General features: G+C 46.0%; 1 protein-coding gene across 1 annotated transcript in view; it reads right to left on the bottom strand.

Annotated features, from left to right (window-relative positions):
• Positions 1 to 12,999, bottom strand: part of MINDY4B (MINDY family member 4B) — a 31,532-nt gene extending 18,533 nt beyond the window's left edge. The window contains exons 1-8 of the mRNA XM_027092830.1: positions 12,985 to 12,999; positions 12,583 to 12,702; positions 11,559 to 11,650; positions 8,814 to 8,979; positions 7,884 to 7,949; positions 2,891 to 2,961; positions 1,066 to 1,138; positions 133 to 294 (exon numbers count right to left, since the gene is read on the bottom strand). Of these exons, the coding sequence (XP_026948631.1) occupies positions 133 to 294; positions 1,066 to 1,138; positions 2,891 to 2,961; positions 7,884 to 7,949; positions 8,814 to 8,979; positions 11,559 to 11,650; positions 12,583 to 12,702; positions 12,985 to 12,999 (765 nt within the window). The remainder of the gene's footprint in view (positions 1 to 132; positions 295 to 1,065; positions 1,139 to 2,890; positions 2,962 to 7,883; positions 7,950 to 8,813; positions 8,980 to 11,558; positions 11,651 to 12,582; positions 12,703 to 12,984) is intronic.
• Between the last annotated feature and the right edge of the window lie 4,023 nt (positions 13,000 to 17,022).

Here is a 17,022-nt window from a genome sequence, read left to right as displayed (position 1 = left end):
TCCACGTGTGTCTATATGTGCAAGTGGAAGGCATGCAGGAAAGTAGTAAAGGAAAAAGTAAGCTCCGATTTGAATTGCCTTGTCCAGATAGTGACACTCTGGTGGTGTGGTTGAGAATTGGAACACACTCACCTGTGAAAGTCTATCATCCTCTGAGGTGTCCTTATGCCACTGCAAATAGCCAACGTCACTGCGGGTCAGGACCCCACATAACGTTTCCTGAGACTTTCCTTTCTGATAGCCGTTAAAGACGTGTGGACTGGCTCTTCCAGTTAAAATCATGTTCAGAACTGCCTAGATGACACATTTTACAAATATTTACATTTCAGGTAGTGATGACACAAGGACTTAATTTCTTTTTTCTTTTAATCATCATAAAATGTATCATTTTTAGTGAAAAGAATGAAATCCCACAAAATATAATTCTGGGAAAACGTATGTCATGAATGTTTGGTAGTGTTAAAACAGGAGTTTATTGATTTTTTTTTCTTGAGCTATGCCCCATAACTCCCCATGGGACCTTCCTCCCTTCATATTGTTTTTAAACTTAGGTTTCCATAGTTGTGATTGAAGCTGCATGAAGCTAAGAAGTTTTCATAGTGCTTTTCTTTCTGTTATTAGGGACTCCTGGGCGGTCTTGTCAAGATATTTTCTAATGTTTCTGGAATCTCAGGGATGGCAGGCTCTCAGAGGTAAACTAGAAAGGACTGTAATGGAAAGTGGAAAGATAGAATCTGATAACAAACTCGGGGGAGCATCTTAGTTTTTCAAAGATAATTTGATCACTCTTCACTTAAGGAGAGAATATGCTTAGTTGAAAGGAAAAAAAAAAAAAGCCTAGGGCTTCCCTGGTGGTGCAGTGGTTGAGAGTTCGCCTGCCCCGGTCCGGGAAGATCCCACATGCCACGGAGCGGCTGGGCCCGTGAGCCATGGCCACTGAGCCTGTGCGTCCGCAGCCTGTGCTCTGCAGCGGGAGAGGCCACAGCAGTGGGAGGCCTGCTTACCGGAAAATAAAAAAAGCCTATTTGAGATGCTACAATAAAAAGGCAAAGTCTTCCAACCCACCTGCCTGCACAGGAAACCTCCAGCATTTGGTCGTAGCAGATGAGTGGTGGAGACGTCTAGGTCCTTCTGAAGCCTGCAGAGTGGGAGAAGCCATCAACACTCACGGACGGTGATGCTCCAGGGACATGCAGCCTCTCCTCCCTCCGCCCCCCCAACGCAGAGCAGCAGTGACTTGGGCTTGCCTGGTCACTGTCCTTCCCATGTGCCTGGCACGTTTCCATCTGTCACTGGGAAAGCTTCTAGGACTGGGGCTGCAGAGGTGATGGGGCAAGCTCTGGATGCCGTTGGGGGAAGCCAGTGATAAGTGGTCAGGGAGGAGGACGAAGCGACAGACCTCACACATTAGAATCCCTGGGTGTGGGCTCCGTGTGGGTGCTGGGCTCTGTAGCAAAACTGTTTGCGCTGAGTGCCAAGGGACACTTGACTTAGGGTGGTGACACGTGACCCCTCCAGAGAGTGCTGGCCCAAGGCAGAGTTGACCAGACTGCTCAAGTGGAAACCACCAGCTGGGGAGTTAAGCCCATGTCTCGGCTGAAGCCTCTACTGTTTCACCAGGGCCAAGGGGTCAGGGTTCCACCCAGGACAGTATAATATCGAGGTGGAAAGTGGCTCGTGTTGTCGCCCGGAGGGAGATGCTGAGCTCTAGGAGCTGTATGTGTTCTTGAACGAACCTGTTCACAGGACTGGAAGGTCAAGCACTTCTGTGAATAAGACCTAAAGACGTGGGTCAAGCATCAGATGTAATTCAGGGCAGTGTTTCCTAAATGATGGCATGATGTTAGGTGGTATAGATATGAGCATTAAAAAAATTTACAGTAATGTGTTTAATACATTTTTTCTTTAGCACAGCAACTACGTGATTTAGAGGATATTAACGTTTAAGAAGACGATGATATCTAAATGTGTGTTGATTTTGAATTTTTTCATTTTTTTTTGGCCGTGCCACACAGCATGCAGGGTCTTAGTTCCCTGACCAGGGATTGAAACCGTGCCTCCCCTGCAGTGGAAGCACAGAATCTTAACCACTGGACCACCAGGGAAGTCCCAAGTGTGTGTTGATTTAAGGACATTGTTAAGCAAATAATAATATAGATCATAAAAGTATGATATGCAAAAGACAGGTTTTCAGGAACTGCTTCAAGGCTTGAAATTCTTCCTTTCTGGGGGTCCTCTGTTTCTCTCTCTCTGACTCTCAAAAGCTTACCCTTTTCTCAGGGTCCAGAAGAAAGTCTGTTTCTTCCCAGAAGCCTTCCTTGGCCACCTTATCTGTTGGGGCCCCTCCCTCCTCAGGAATCCGTTAAGATTCATTGTCTCTGTACTTCATTTGGCACGTTAAGTACCACCTGGGACTGCTCAGTCTCTCTGTGTACCCCTGGTTTTTCCCAAATTGGAACCTGCAAGGAGGTCAGGGCCATATTCTCTTTTATTGGTATTTCCCACAGTGCCAAGGGCTTTGCATTTCATAGGGACAAAATAAATATTTGTGGATATATATTTTATTGTACATAGAAATCATAAAATATTTTCATTTATGAAAACTGTACAAATAAGCCTGAGTGGTATCTGCCAATATTTATAACCACAAGAAAAAGGAACCTACTACTGTGCTAGAAAAGTAGATTCAGACTTTTCTGATGACATCCACTCTCCCACGAATATGGCCAAACTGACTACAGAAAAGGATGAATCAACAGAAGAGTGTCCACTAGAAAAAAATTGCACTCATGTCTCCAATAAGGCATGAAAATATTTTCCAACACGAGAGCATTGTTTATGTGACCCCAGAGCTATAGGAAATACCTGTGCAAATATTTGTAGAATTTACCTTTCAAATGTTCTGGAGAAGATCAGGCTGTAAAGAAACAAGATGACACCATGGCTTCCTTCTCCTTTGAACTATTTGAAAAACAAAGGAAAAACACGTTTGCATAAACACAGTGCATCTCTGTGTATCTGTGGGCATGAATTCAAGGATTTACACCTGAGAGATTTTTTTCTAGCTGCCGAAAGGACCATGGGAGCTCTCTCTGCTTCTCTAGGTCACCTCCACCCTCAGATGCATCCTTTTTCCTTGCTTCAGGTGTGCCAATGGCACCATCATTCTCTTGGTTTTCAACCCATCTTTCCTCCACTTCTATCATGTGATTCTCTTCGAATCATGGCTAAGACATAGTGTACACTTCCTCTCCATTTTCCAGCGTCTATCCTAGCTCAGTTCCTCAGAGCTGCTCTGGCTGGCCCTTATCCAGCCTCCCTCCATCAGTGCATCCTTCCTCATCATCCTGTTAAGCTCAGGGGGAGCAGAGAAGCTTTCTAGAAATAGCTTTGGACTTATACAAACCTGAGTTCAAAACCAGTTCTACTATATTAACTCCAGCTTCTTTAAGTTTCAATCTCATCTGCAAATGTAGGTAAAAAGACCCTTTTCCTAGGATTGTTGCAAAAGTTAAATGAAATAATGCACAGGACCTACCGTAGTTCTTAGAACATGCTAGAACCACAGCAAAATTACTGTCTGTCCCTCTCTAAGGCACTTCTCCCTGTCTCTTTTCCTGACCAGGTTACTCTTCTGCTCCAAACTTTCCAAAGGTGCCCTGTGAGCTCCAGGATAAAATCCATCCTCATTCAGGGCCTCTCACTGGTTGGCCTTATCTTAGCTTTGTGTCAATACTCTACCTGCAGAAAAGAAGCTCCTTGGCTGGCTTTCAAGGTGCCCAGGGTTAAAGCCTCTTCTTTAAAGTCATTATATCAGGAAGCCTTCTGCTAAAATGCATGCACTTTTCCTTTTGTGGATTAATTTGTCCCCTTCACTATCTATGCCCTTGCAGGGGCTGGATCTTCAGGCAGGAGAAGAAATTTCAGTGCCCACAGAAGCCAGATGGGAACCCAAATGGGTGTACGCCAGGACGTGAGGGAAACGGGGAGAGGTGGGGCCCGAGGCAAGGGACAGCACTTGTGTGTCAGTTTCCTGCTGCTGCCTTAACAGACGACCACAGACGTGTTGGCTTAAAACCACAGGAATCCATCATCTCACAGTTCTGGAGGTTAGACGTCCAGCTCTGGTGTCACTGGACTCCATTCAAACTACTGGTTGGCCTGTGCTCCTTCTGGAGGCTATGATGTCTCCTAGCCTTTTCCAGCTTCTAGAAGCTGTCCTTATTCCTTGGTTCATGACTCCACATCACATAGCCTCTTCTCCTCTGCTTCCCTCATCACATCCCTTTTTCTGAATCTCCTGCCGTCCTCTTTCTCTTACCTTATGATTCATTGGGCCCATCAGAAAAATTCAGAATAATCTCCCCATCTGAGATCTTGAACTTAATCACATCTGCAGAGTCCTTTTTACCAGTTAGGTAACATCATTCAGTCCATCACAACTTGTCTAATGGGAGTCACTGCTCCCTTTACCAGCTGATTGAAGACATGCTAGAATACAGGCCTAGTGCTGTCAGAGTTTCTGATTTTGGGTGGGAGTGGGGAGGACGTAAACATTTAGTTTTTGTGTTTTTTTTTTGTTTGTTTTTGCTGCTCTGTGCAGATTGAGGGGCGGCTTCACCTTAGTTCCCCGACCGAGGATTGAACCTGTGCCCTCAGCAGCGAAAGTGAGGAGCCCTAACCACTGGACCACCAGGGAATGCCCGAACATTTAGGTTTTTACGTGGAATTTTCTGATTTTTTTTTTTTTTTTTTGCGGTATGCAGGCCTCTCATTGTTGTGGCCTCTCCCGCTGCAGAGCACAGGCTCCGGATGCACAGGCTCAGCGGCCGTGGCTCACGGGCCCAGCCGCTCCGCGGCATGTGGGATCCTCCTGGGCCGGGACATGAACCCGCGTCCCCTGCATCGGCAGGCGGACTCTCAACCACTGCGCCACCAGGGAAGCCCTCTGATTATTTTTGAAGTTCACCAAGTCGAGTTTTTAAAAATACAACACCATATGAGCTAATGCTGCAGATCCTATGTAATAGATGTGTTAGTTTCCTAGACCTACCCTACAAATGGCCAGAAATTTGAATGGCTTGAAACAGTAGGAATTTATTGTTTCACAGTTCTGAAAGCTAGAAGTCTGAAATCAAGGTGTCAGAGGCGGGCCATGCTCTCTCTGAAGGCCTTAGGGGAGGATCCTTCCTTGTATCTTCCTAGCTTCTGGTGGCTGCTGGCAGTCCTTGGTGTCCTTGGTTTGGGACAGTCTCTGCCTTCATTATCACATGGCATTCTCCCTGCATGTGTCGGTGTCTATGACCAAATTTCTCTCTCCTTATAAAGATACCAGTCATTGGATTAAGGCCCACCCTAATCCAGCATGACCTGATCTTAACATGATTACATCTGCAAAGAAACTCTTTCCAAATAAGAACACATTCACAGGTACTGGGGGTTAGGGCTTAAACATATCTCTTTTCTGGGGAGAGGGGAGATGCAATTCAACCCATAATAACAATAGGCCTACTGCCCACATGTAACCCTCAGACCTCTAGCTTGTGATCTCTGCCTGAAGACAGGGCACAGAACTGCTTCATTTTGATAGTGAATGGTGTTTGGTAAAGGTCTGGATGGGGGCTGATCACACATGCAGCCCCGGTTAGGGAGTGCCCTTCAGAGGAGTATCTGTGCATCAAGATGCCCCCTCACTCAGGAAATGGTGCCAACCCCCACATGGCTATGGTAATGGTCAGCTTGGGTCCGCTTGACACCACTCTTGTGCAAAGCCCACCTGCACCATGCAGTCTGATTCTGCTTCCTTTCATTACTTATTCCAGCTCAACTCTTAGTCTTTTTTTTAAATTAATTTTTATTAATTGAACATTAGTTTAAAAATTAAGTAGAGTTGATGTACAATGTTGTGTTAGTTTCTGCTTTACAGCAAAGTGAATCAGTTATACATATACATATATACCCTCCTTTTAAGATTCTTTTCCCATATAGGTCATTACAGAGTGTTGAGTTCACTGTGCTGTACAGTAGGGCCCCATTATCAACTCTCAGTCCTTGAGGGGGAAAACCTATGTATAGCTCTAGCTCTAATCATCTTATTCTCAACTCTGGCTACACTTAAGAAGTCCTTGCAGATGTGAAAGACTTTCTTATTGAATCAGACTCTCCCCCAGGTCTGAGATGAAGAGATTGAAGACAGAGAGGAAAGGGTTTGCCTCTGTTTGCTGGCAGAGTCATTTCTTACATGGTTCCTCTCCGTGTAGCCCCATTAAACATCTCCCTCTACCACAAAAAGTCCCTAAGCAGGCTTCTAGCTTAACATTTCATGTCAGGTATTTAAAATCTATCATATAGCTTCCATTAGTTTCGTATTGCTGCTGTAACAAATTACCATACATTTAGTAGCTTAAATAATACAGGTTTATTATCTTAACAGTTCTAGAGGTTAGAAGACTGAAATGGGTCTTACTGGCCTAAAATCAAGATGTTAGCAGCCCTGCATTCTTTCTGGAGGCTCTAGGGGAGAATCTGTTTCCTTGCCCTTTCCAGCTTCTAGCAGCCCTGCCCACGTTCCTTGGTTCATGGCCCCCACCTTTGACCTTCGATGCCAGCAACAGTGGGTGGTACTCTTTTCACATCACATCAGTCTTCCCCTGTCTTACGCCTTCCTCATCCACATTTAAAGTCCCTTGAGATTACACTGGGCCCACCCGGATAATCCAGGGTAATCTCCCTATTTTAGAGTCATCTGATTAACGAGTTTAATTCCTCTTTACCATGTAATGAAACATTCACAGGTTCTAGGGGGTAGGGTATGGACATCTTTCAGGGGACCATTCTTCTGCCTACCACATAGACCCAAGAGAGGGTGGGGGAGGACGGTCTGGGGTAACTAGTTTAAGCAAGACCATGTAGCTAGTGTGTGACTGAGAACTCATGCCCAAGTTTTCTGTCCCTATGACCTTTGAAAGGAATGGGGTTGTGAGTTTCATGAATCAAATTTTCCCTTTCCATACAAGCCACATTTATATGGCTTCATGGTTACTCTAATTTTCCTCTGCTACATTGTAAGGTTCTGATTCTTTAGAAAATCAACTTTCATTTCTTTATCCACAGAGGAAACTTAAAAAAGCACCTTCCTGGGGCTTCCCTGGTGGCGCAGTGGTTGAGAGTCCGCCTGCCGATGCAGGGGACACGGGTTCGTGCCCTGGTCCGGGAAGATCCCACGTGCTGCGGAGCGGCTGGGCCCGTGAGCCATGACCGCTGAGCCTGCGCGTCCGGAGCCTGTGCTCCGCAACGGGAGAGGCCACAACAGTGAGAGGCCCGCGTACCGCAAAAGGAAAAAGAAAAAAAAAAAAAGCATTTTCCACCATCCCTATCCCCTACTTTGTGTCCTTCCCACACAGGAGGTGGGGGAGATTCATTGCAGGGGAGGGCATTGTGTGGAAGGTGCTGATAGAAGACGTGAAAGGGGGCCACCTTTTTTAGACTGGCAGTCATTTTTCTGAGCCAATGTGAATGGCCGTTTGGGCAATTTAGACTACCATTTTTGTGTTTTATCCCTTAGATGAGGCAAGGCTGCTCTAACATTTTCTCTTCCCATAAAAGCAATCTTATTGTATATGCCCTCTATAGTATTATTCTCTGCGTTTAATTAGCCAAGGAGAAAGAGGCATTTGTGAGTGGGCCTGTGTGTGATCTGGCCTCTTTCTAGATTGTGGGGAGGGAGAGACAGGTTTCTCTTTCCCTCGTTCTGCCCTCTCTTAGTCCTCAAAATGACCTGCTTTCCTTAACAAGCATCATTAGAAATACACTTTATAAAAGGAAGAAGATTCCTGTACGATCAGTTCAACATAAAGGAATTATCTCAACACTTAAATACTTACACACTGTACGTGATCATAGATGAATTTCTCAGTGGCTTCTTTCTCTAAAAGTTCAAACAGCTGGAGCTATAAATCAGAAATAGAAGATAAAAATGAAAAGGAAGATGAAAGTTACATCTAGAAGATGTCAACTCACTGTTAGTACCTCAGGGGAGTTCTTTGTTTCATTGCAAAATCACATTGCTAGAAACTGACATATACACAAGGCCATGTAAAACATACATGGTAAGATTGGGTGGCCACTGGCCTCACTTTTACATTCCTCAGTTTTAAACCAATATGGTATCTTGAGCAGGAAAACTGTAAACAGATTTTTTCCCTAATAGGTAGCATTTAGCCAAGTTTAGAGGAGTGGCTATGGAAATGGAGTTTATGATAATTTCAGGCATGGGATATTCTTTAAAAAAATTTTTTTTTGTTGAAGTATAGTTGATATACAATATTATATAAGTTACAGGTGTACAGTATAGTGGTTCACAATTTTTAAAGGTAATACTTCAGTTATTATAAAATATTGACTCTATTCCCTGTGTTGTACAACATACCTGTAGCTTATTTTATATATGTGTGCACCTCTTAATCCCCTCCCCCTCTGTTGCCCCTCCCCTTTCCCTTTCCCCACTGATAACTACTACTTTGTTCTCTATGTCTGTGAATCTGCTTCTTTTCTGTTGGGTATGGAGTATTCTTGATCATGGTGAATTCTGGAAGGAGAAATTCACAGCAGGCATCTCTCTTTTGGCTGCTTGGATTACTTATGCCCTTGATCCTGGCCTCTTCGGCAGGTACCTTTGGCCACATCAGATGCTTACATCGTGGAGGTCCACCCAGGAGCCTCAGTTCCACCTCCAGTTCCATGGCGAGTCTAATACTCACCCAGGCTTCACCATCCTTTATCTGGTAGGACAGGACGGGCAGGAGTGCACTCACCCGTTCAGTGAAACCGTCCCCAGTGTAGTCAGGAGTCGGGGCGACGTAAGTGTCCTCGGTGACAAGGCAGATGGTGGCTTTCCGAGCTGCTCCTGCGGCCCACAGGATGCCTGCGAGCGCCGCGGCCAGCGCGTGCTTCTGCCCCTGCTTGCTCATCGCGCACAAACTTCAGCCCGGGGGGAGGGTAGGAACGCATTGCAATGAGTGCCCCCTAGCTGAGGGCCTGGGCCTCCACTTTCATGGACCCTTCTGAGTATAGGATGGGTCAGTTTGGTTCCTTCATCAACCTACACTGCGAGAACATTGTGGAGGGCCTCATCCTCTCTGCCCGCACTGAATGGGCATCCTCACCCCAGAGCATTAATCCTCTGGTTTCTCCACTGATCCCTCCCTGTGCATTACTGCCCCTGCTGAATCTCAACACTGTCTTCTCTCCTGAACTCCAGCCAGGCTCCATCCAAACTCTCTAACCTGATAACACAGGCCCTTCCCGAGTGCAACCCCAAACAATCCTTCTGTTTTATCTCCCAGGTTTCCATTTTGCAAACCCTCTGCCCCAGATGGACTAGTTCCCTAGACATAGTTTCTGCATTCTACCTCCATGCTTTTTCTCATGTACTTGTCTGCCTTTAATATGCAAGTTCTGTCTGTTCTTCCTGACTGATCACGTCCTAGGCCCACTTCCCCCTTACTAACTTATAGTTTACACTCATCTGGTACTCACTGGGCCTAGAATTGTTCTAAGCACCTAACACATATTACCTCATTTAATCCTTATGACAACCTGTGAGGTGGATGCTATCAATATTATTAGTCCCATTTTTAGAGATGAGGAAAGTAAGACAGGGGGTTGAGTACTCTGCCCCTGGTCATTCACCTTTAAAGCAGTAGAGCAGTGATTTGAATGCAGGCAGTGTGCCTCCTGACTTAACCATTAGATGGTTCTTAACCATTAGATTCCATCAAATAATCCCAGTGGGTGAGAATTCCCCGGAAATGGGAGCCAATCTTTACATCACAGACCTTTCCTATGCTCACTTTCTAAATGTTTAACGTTGACAACTGTCTTCCTGGTGAAGAAACACATGACAGAGGTTAGTGAATGAACTCAGCCATGATTTATAGCAGCGGTCCCCAACCTTTCTGGCACCGGGGACCAGTTTCGTGGAAGACAATTTTTCCACAAACGGGTGGGGGGGTGGCTTGGGGATGATTCAAGCACATTACATTCATTGTGCACTTTATTTCTATTATTATTACATTGTAATATATAATGAAGTAATTATACAGCTCACCATAATGCTGACTGGAGGTGGAGCTCAGGCAGTAACGCGAGCAATGGGGAGCGGCTGTAAATACAGATGAAGCTTCGCTCGCTCGCCTGCCACTCACCTCCTGCTGTGTGGCCCGGTGGTTGGGGACTCCTGATTTATAGAATCCATCTAGCTCTATGGTGATATCGAAATCAGTAGCAGGACCCTCACACTCCAAAACCCTTGTCCAAGGTAGAATGAGAGTCAAACAAAGTGCTGTGAGACTGCAGGGGCAGGAGGGAGAACTTGTGATGGGGAAGGTTCAGGAAGGCTTCATGGAGCAGGTCGATAATAGCAATTACTCATTAGCATTTATGTGATACCTGCCACAAGCCAGGTACTGTGCTAACTGCTTGCTATTCATGGAGCAAATGCTGTATGTGTTCCATCTAGATCCCTTGGGATCCCTTTTACTCAGTTGGTGGACATGCCCGCCCCCCCCCATTGCTTTGGGCACTGCTGCTAGGGCCTCATACTTTTCAACTTTCTCTGATGAACTGGAGCCACCTTCCCTGGAAGTGACTAGGAGTTGTGCCACCTTCCCATAGGAGGGTCCATAGCGGATGCGGGATGAGGGTGGGAGGTGAAAAGGCCCCGCCCCCTTATCTGCAGATGGAGCAGTTGCCCCCCAGAGCTCCCATGGCTCAGGCGGAGGCTAGACATCACTGGCAGCCACAGGCCTCCTCTGCTTCTCCTCCTTCCCTAGCCTGCTCCCCTGCTCTCTTAGGGGTTTCTCCTGAGGGCATGCATTCCCTTAATAAATCACCTGAATGAAGAATTCCCATCTCTGGCTCTGCTTCTAAGGAAGCTGGTAATTCACGTTCTTAGAATAGATTAGACGTTCAGTTCCTGTTCTGGGTGATAAGTTACCCTGCCTGAGGGTAGGTGGATGCCTTTTAATTATTTCTGTTTCCTCTAATATCAACCATAGGGTTTGATAGGGGTTTATTAGCAGCTAAGAACAAAATAATTTGAACTGATTTTTTAAATAGGCAACTACCAAACACTGTACTTTGTCAGCGTGATTAAAGAGGAGGACGAGTCCTCCATTTATTAGGTTTGTCATCACCCCTTTTGTTCTCTCTCTGGAACTGTTAGTTTGGGACTTCCTATCAAATGTTGTCAGGTAAGCCTGTCTGGAGACCTGGTGCTTCGTCTCCTCTGTCAGGGGGCTCTGCAGTGGAGCATAAAAACTGCCAGTGTTATCCCTGCCACTGAACACTGAAAGGGACTCTGGAAGAGCTCTACCTGCTCACGAAATTCAGTCCCTCTGGGAGAGCCAGAGCCATTTCTGTCTTACTAGGCAAGTCCTCTTATGAGGCAAGTCTCCTTCCTGAGGCAACCTGGGGGATTTTCCCTGGTGGTTATTTAGCCTACAAAGGTTCTCGGGAAATGGGTAATTCTTTGCAAATACTTTTCATAGGCCTCTTACCTGAGAAAGTTACAGTCTTTTCCCTTCCTTGTAAACAACAAATATTTGATGATGCATCCTTGTACAGCCATCTGAATGCTTCGGGCACCTCCCTGAAAAGCGGAGGGGCAACAGTGAGGAGTTTACAGTGGTGGTGGAACCCTCAGGGCCCACGTTATAAAAGAGAAGTCTTGGAAATGGATGTCATTATTTATTCTTCTCGGCAACCTTTTCCCTTCTGGGACACAGCATCCCCTAGGCTTAGTGAAGGGCCACTGTTCTCTACATGTGCCACCGCTCCCCATGGGCTGTGGCCGGGCTAGAATCTGCAATGACTAGCTTCTCTGTGGAGCCCCATAGACTGGTACCCCGGGATGCCTGTCCCCCTCCGCCCCACCTTCACTGGGCTCGTGCCTCATGTCCAACCGTTAGATTTGCAGGAGGTAAGGAACCAGTCGGCTAGCTCTTGAAATTCTGCCTGGCTAGGGATCAATGGTTTGAATTATTGAGGTTTTAAACAAGCCAGAAAGAAACTCCTAGATCTCTTCCAGCCTCTAGATTCTTAGGAATGCTTAGGACCTGGAGAAAAGTGCCAGGAAAATGAAAATTTGGAAGAGAGTGGGGAGGAGTTTGAGACTTTGTGACTTCCTAGATAGCGTGTCATAATTTTCAACAGTCTGTTATCATTTAAGGTTAAATCTTAAATCGTCGATATGTTTCTACATATGATGATAATGAAAACATGCCTCGTATGGAGGAGGATGGAAGGAAACACAGACAGGGGGCATGGGATTAGGACTTTAAAAAATTATCACCTGGGCTTCCCTGGTGGCGCAGTGGTTGAGAGTCCGCCTGCCGATGCAGGGGACGCGGGTTCGTGCCCCGGTCCGGGAAGATCCCACATGCCGCGGAGCGGCTGGGCCCGTGAGCCATGGCCGCTGAGCCTGCGCGTCCGGAGCCTGTGCTCCGCAACGGGAGAGGCTGCGACAGTGAGAGGCCCACGTACCACAAAAAAAAAAAAAAAAAAATTATCACCTGCTATTACCTTTCCCACTTCCAAAGCGAAAGCCAGGTCAGAAAAAGGATCATGAAACCGGAAATAGGCCTTTGTCCAGTCAGAGCTGAAGACCTGGGCTGTATTTCCAAAGAGGACCTGGCGCAGTTTCTGAAAAGAAATGGTTCAAACAAGACACAAGCCCTCAGCAAACAGACTTAAGCAACGTGGTGAAACCATGGAGGAGGGCCTGTCCCCTTCCTAGAGTCAGGTTCACACATTACTCTATTCCCTGATTGTAATTGTCCAGCTCTGTGCAAAAGGTTTGCATAGGGTTCACTTAGGACATTTTATCCTGAAGGCTGAGAGTGTCAACTCTGCACCTTTTTATCCCCATCCGAGTTCTGTCTCTGTGTCTGTCTCACCTTCCATTGTCAGCCATCTTCCCTGTACCCCCTTAAGATCCATGACGGGTGACTACGCTCTCCTTATGGCTCTCATTCCTCTAACCATGACACTGTAATTCCTATCTCTCCCACGTTAGTGTCTTTCTCTCTTGCTCCAGAAAAAAGGAATAGGCAGGACTCTGATTCCAGCAGTCTGAGTACAATAGTGGTGTAAATTGGTATTAAACAAGCAGCCTCTGTTTTTTTGCCCTAGAATCTTTAAGTTTTTTTCTGGATACTCTGCAGCATGTTAAGATTGGAGAGGGTCTTTTAGAAAATCCCAGAAAATTGGGTACAAGCCTTTGTAAACCAAACCCGTGACAAAAAGGGAATCCCTTTATAATCAGAGGCATATTAATCATTCGGCTTGTGCTAGGTCCTGTGTGGGGTATGGGTATGGAGAGAGAACTTCCGACTGAAGTACTCAGGAAGGCTTCGCGGAAGAGGTGGCATTTAAACTAGGCTGGCAGATGGTGTCTAGCATTTACTGAGTATTTTCTACGCACCAGGCGCTGGGCTAAGTGCTTTGCATTCATTATGTTAATTCAATTCCTTGAGAAAAGTACTGTTATCATCCTCCTTTTACAGGAAAGTATTTGCCTAAGGTCACCCAGCAAGTCAGGCAGAGCTGGTATTCGTACCCATGCTAACACCACTGATCTGCCTCCCCAGCTTTAAGGTACCATCCTATAACTGCTGTCATTTTTGTATGCCAATAATTATTGAATTAATATTTCTCATTAGCTTGGGCCATTCTTTTATAACTTAGAAAACATTTATTTAAAGCATTTCTTTCTTTCTTTCTTTCTTTGTTTCTTGGTGGGGAAGTTGGCAGTTTCTTGTTTATTTCAAATCAGTTCACCATCATTAAGAGCTTACAAAGGGTCAGATATGTGCATTATCTCATTTAATCCCCATTTTACAAGGAAACATTCATTTAAATAAATAAATAAAGCGTTCATTTAAAAGGACACTTTATACCACATCCTTAAATGAGAATCAAAATCACTTGCCATAATAAAAAAAAATAGAGATATAACGATGTTATTAGATTATTGCTAGAAACCGTTGCCTGTGAAAGCTCTGACTGAGCCCTGCGCTCTTTGTAATTAAAAGGGAGATAAGAGGTGTTACAGAGGTGTGAATGTGTGCTGCCCTTTACCGGGTCTTCTCCCTGGCCTGCCAGAGTGGAGAAGGGGCTGACTTTCCCACGAGGTAACTCAGTGCTATTCCGTGTCGCTTACTGCCATATCCCCAAAGCACCCCATGCTCCAGCACAGGCACATGTCCCACACTCTGTGACAGACCACACAGTGGTCTGTCGCCTGTAAAGGCGGGGAGGCTGGGTAGAGAGAGAGATCTGCAAACACACACACATGGTACCAGGGTATCCAGGGACCGTGAGTGGTTCACTGGGTCTAGAACACTGTGTGTTCTGGGGCCCCAGGGCAGGAAGTCAGTGGAAGCTCAGAATGGAAAGTACCTTGGGTCTGATCCTGGAGGGCTTTGACTATCACACTCAGGCATTTGGAGCCAGCTGAAGAGTGTGGACAAAAGGAACATGGAGCCCAACCGGTCAGAGCCAGGGTACCTCTTCCCAGCTGTGCATAGCGTAGGCTCTAATGGTTTCCAAGAAGGACAGGTGCAGGAGAAACAAGCATCTGGAATGGTCTTCCCCATCTCAAACCAGGGTCTGGTTCCACGGCTGGAGTTTATTTCCTGGCCACCTCTGCACCCACCCTCAAAAGAAAAGATTGCCTCTACAGAGAAATAGAGACAGGTGCATTTCAGAATAAGCAAGAGCCTAGAATTGCACCTGAAGGAAAATTATCTGTCCAGTGGCCATCAAGGAGAGGGAGGGGAAGGCTGCTCTTGGGAGACACAGACTCGGTGTGCACCGCAACCAAAGAGGGCCACCAACCCAGGACATCCCCAGCAGAGCCCTGAATATGGACAGAAACTGTCTCCCTGACATCAAGACTGCACAGAAGAAAACTGCTCACTCCCGACTCCAGGGTTGAGAAGCCCCAGCTCTGCTTGGACATGCCGACCACATGAACGGGGACAGATTGTCAAACCTCTCTAAGGCTTTCTTTGCTTATCCTGAAATGGGGATAACCCCGGCTCTGTCCCCATCACTGAAATTGAAAGCTACCACTGCAAGAGGAGAAGTATGGAAAGGACTGTGGGAACCATAAGTGCTGTTATTACCTTTGTGAAAACACAGCCTGTCTACACTAGAACCTCTCATGTTGCATGGAAGAAAGTCCCAGCCCAGATGGAAAAAGCCCAGACACTGGCAGGGGTAAGGGAGGAGAAGCCATGGATAATGTGACAGCCTAAGATAATTGTGGCTGAGAAAGCTGAGAATTCAAATTCAATTTAAAAAGCTCAGTAAGCCAGATCAAACTCCCGTTTCTGTTGCCAGCTGCCCCCTCCAACTTAGGGAGAGCCACTGTCCAGATTCACCTCGGGAAGGCCTAGAACAGGGGGGCTGCAGGCTTCTCAGGGAGCCCCCAGTGTCCAGGGTGGCAACAGAGATGACTCACCTTACTTATGTAACACTGACTTTCTTTTCTTTTCTTTTTTAAATTTTATTAATTTAATTTAATTTAATTTTTTTGCTGTATGCGGGCCTCTCACTGTTGTGGCCTCTCCCGTTGCGGAGCACAGGCTCCGGACGCGCAGGCTCAGCGGCCATGGCTCACGGGCCCAGCCGCTCCGCGGCATGTGGGATCCTCCCGGACCAGGACACGAACCCGTGTCCCCTGCATCGGCAGGCGGACTCTCAACCACTGCGCCACCAGGGAAGCCCTCTTTTCTTTTTTTTTTTAAATTTTTATTGGAGTATAGTTGATTTAGAATGTTGTGTTAGTTTCTGCTGTACGGCAAAAGTGAATCAGTTATACGTATACATATACCCACTCTTTTTAAGATTCTTTTCCCATATAGGCCATTACAGAGTACCGAGTACAGTTCCCTGTGCTGTTCAGTAGGTCCTTATTAGTTATCTATTTTATATATAGTAGTGTGTATATGTCAATCCCAATCTCCCAATTTATCCCTCCTCCCAACACTGACTTTCATATCAGTATAATTTATAACAAGATTAACCTGACACATAGTCAGTGATACATGTATGTTGTTGTGCTGCCTGGTAACTAGACACAAATGGCAAATGGTCCTAATAAATGACTATAATGATTGTTATTACTTAACACAATCAGGCACGGTTTTTCTCTCTTCACTTTGTTAGTTTTCCAGGAATACCTCTCTTCCCTGATTGCTGTGGTGATGATAATGATGGTGATCATTCTCTCTCTCTCTCTGTTTCTCTGTCTCTCTGTCTCTCTGTCTGTCTCTCTCTCGCTCTCTCTCTCTCTCTCTCTCTCTCACACACACACACACACACACACACACACACGTCCTGGATCATTCTTCCCAACAGATTTCATTTCCTTACCCTGACTGCCTTGTCCATTGTCCCTGGTCTTAGAGGGACCTCTTGTGACCACCTGTCCCCGTCCAGTCCTCTCCCACATGCTCCCTGCCCACAATTTGAAGTAGAATAATTTGCTTTGAAGCTCCTTCCCTAAATCTTTTCCTGCTTTAGAAATTACTGGACCATCATGGAATCAGAGAGGTTAGAATTACTGCGTCCTAAGAAGACATTTCTAAACTAGCCCATCAAATAGAGTGGTAGTCTCTTTACCTGGTTGCGTTCACCATCAATTTCTCAGCATCTGGTGCAGTACCTGGTACCTAGCAGGCTCGCAAGAAGTAGTTGTTGAATTTTTAAAAATCGGATTCGGCTCTCGTTTTACAGTTAAAGGACTTGGGGCCCAGAGCAGTGAAGTGGTATGCCCAGGGTCACGTAGATAGTAAATGGTAGTGCCAGGAATCAAATGCAAGCCTTTCAACTGGTACCAGTCAGGGTCCCAGCAGGAAACAGATGGCACTCGAGTCAGGATAATTAACTTGAGGAAACTTTAATTCAGGGACCATTTACAAAGATGTGGGCTGCATGTGGGGCAGCAAGAGTGGC

The sequence above is a fragment of the Aethalodelphis obliquidens genome, unplaced genomic scaffold, assembly GCF_003676395.1.
Source record: "Aethalodelphis obliquidens isolate GAN/ISIS:26980383/991018 unplaced genomic scaffold, ASM367639v1 scaffold81, whole genome shotgun sequence".
In the NCBI taxonomy this organism is placed as follows: domain Eukaryota; kingdom Metazoa; phylum Chordata; class Mammalia; order Artiodactyla; family Delphinidae; genus Aethalodelphis; species Aethalodelphis obliquidens.
Note: the sequence above shows the minus strand (reverse complement) of the source record. Positions and strands in the feature narration are given on the sequence as shown.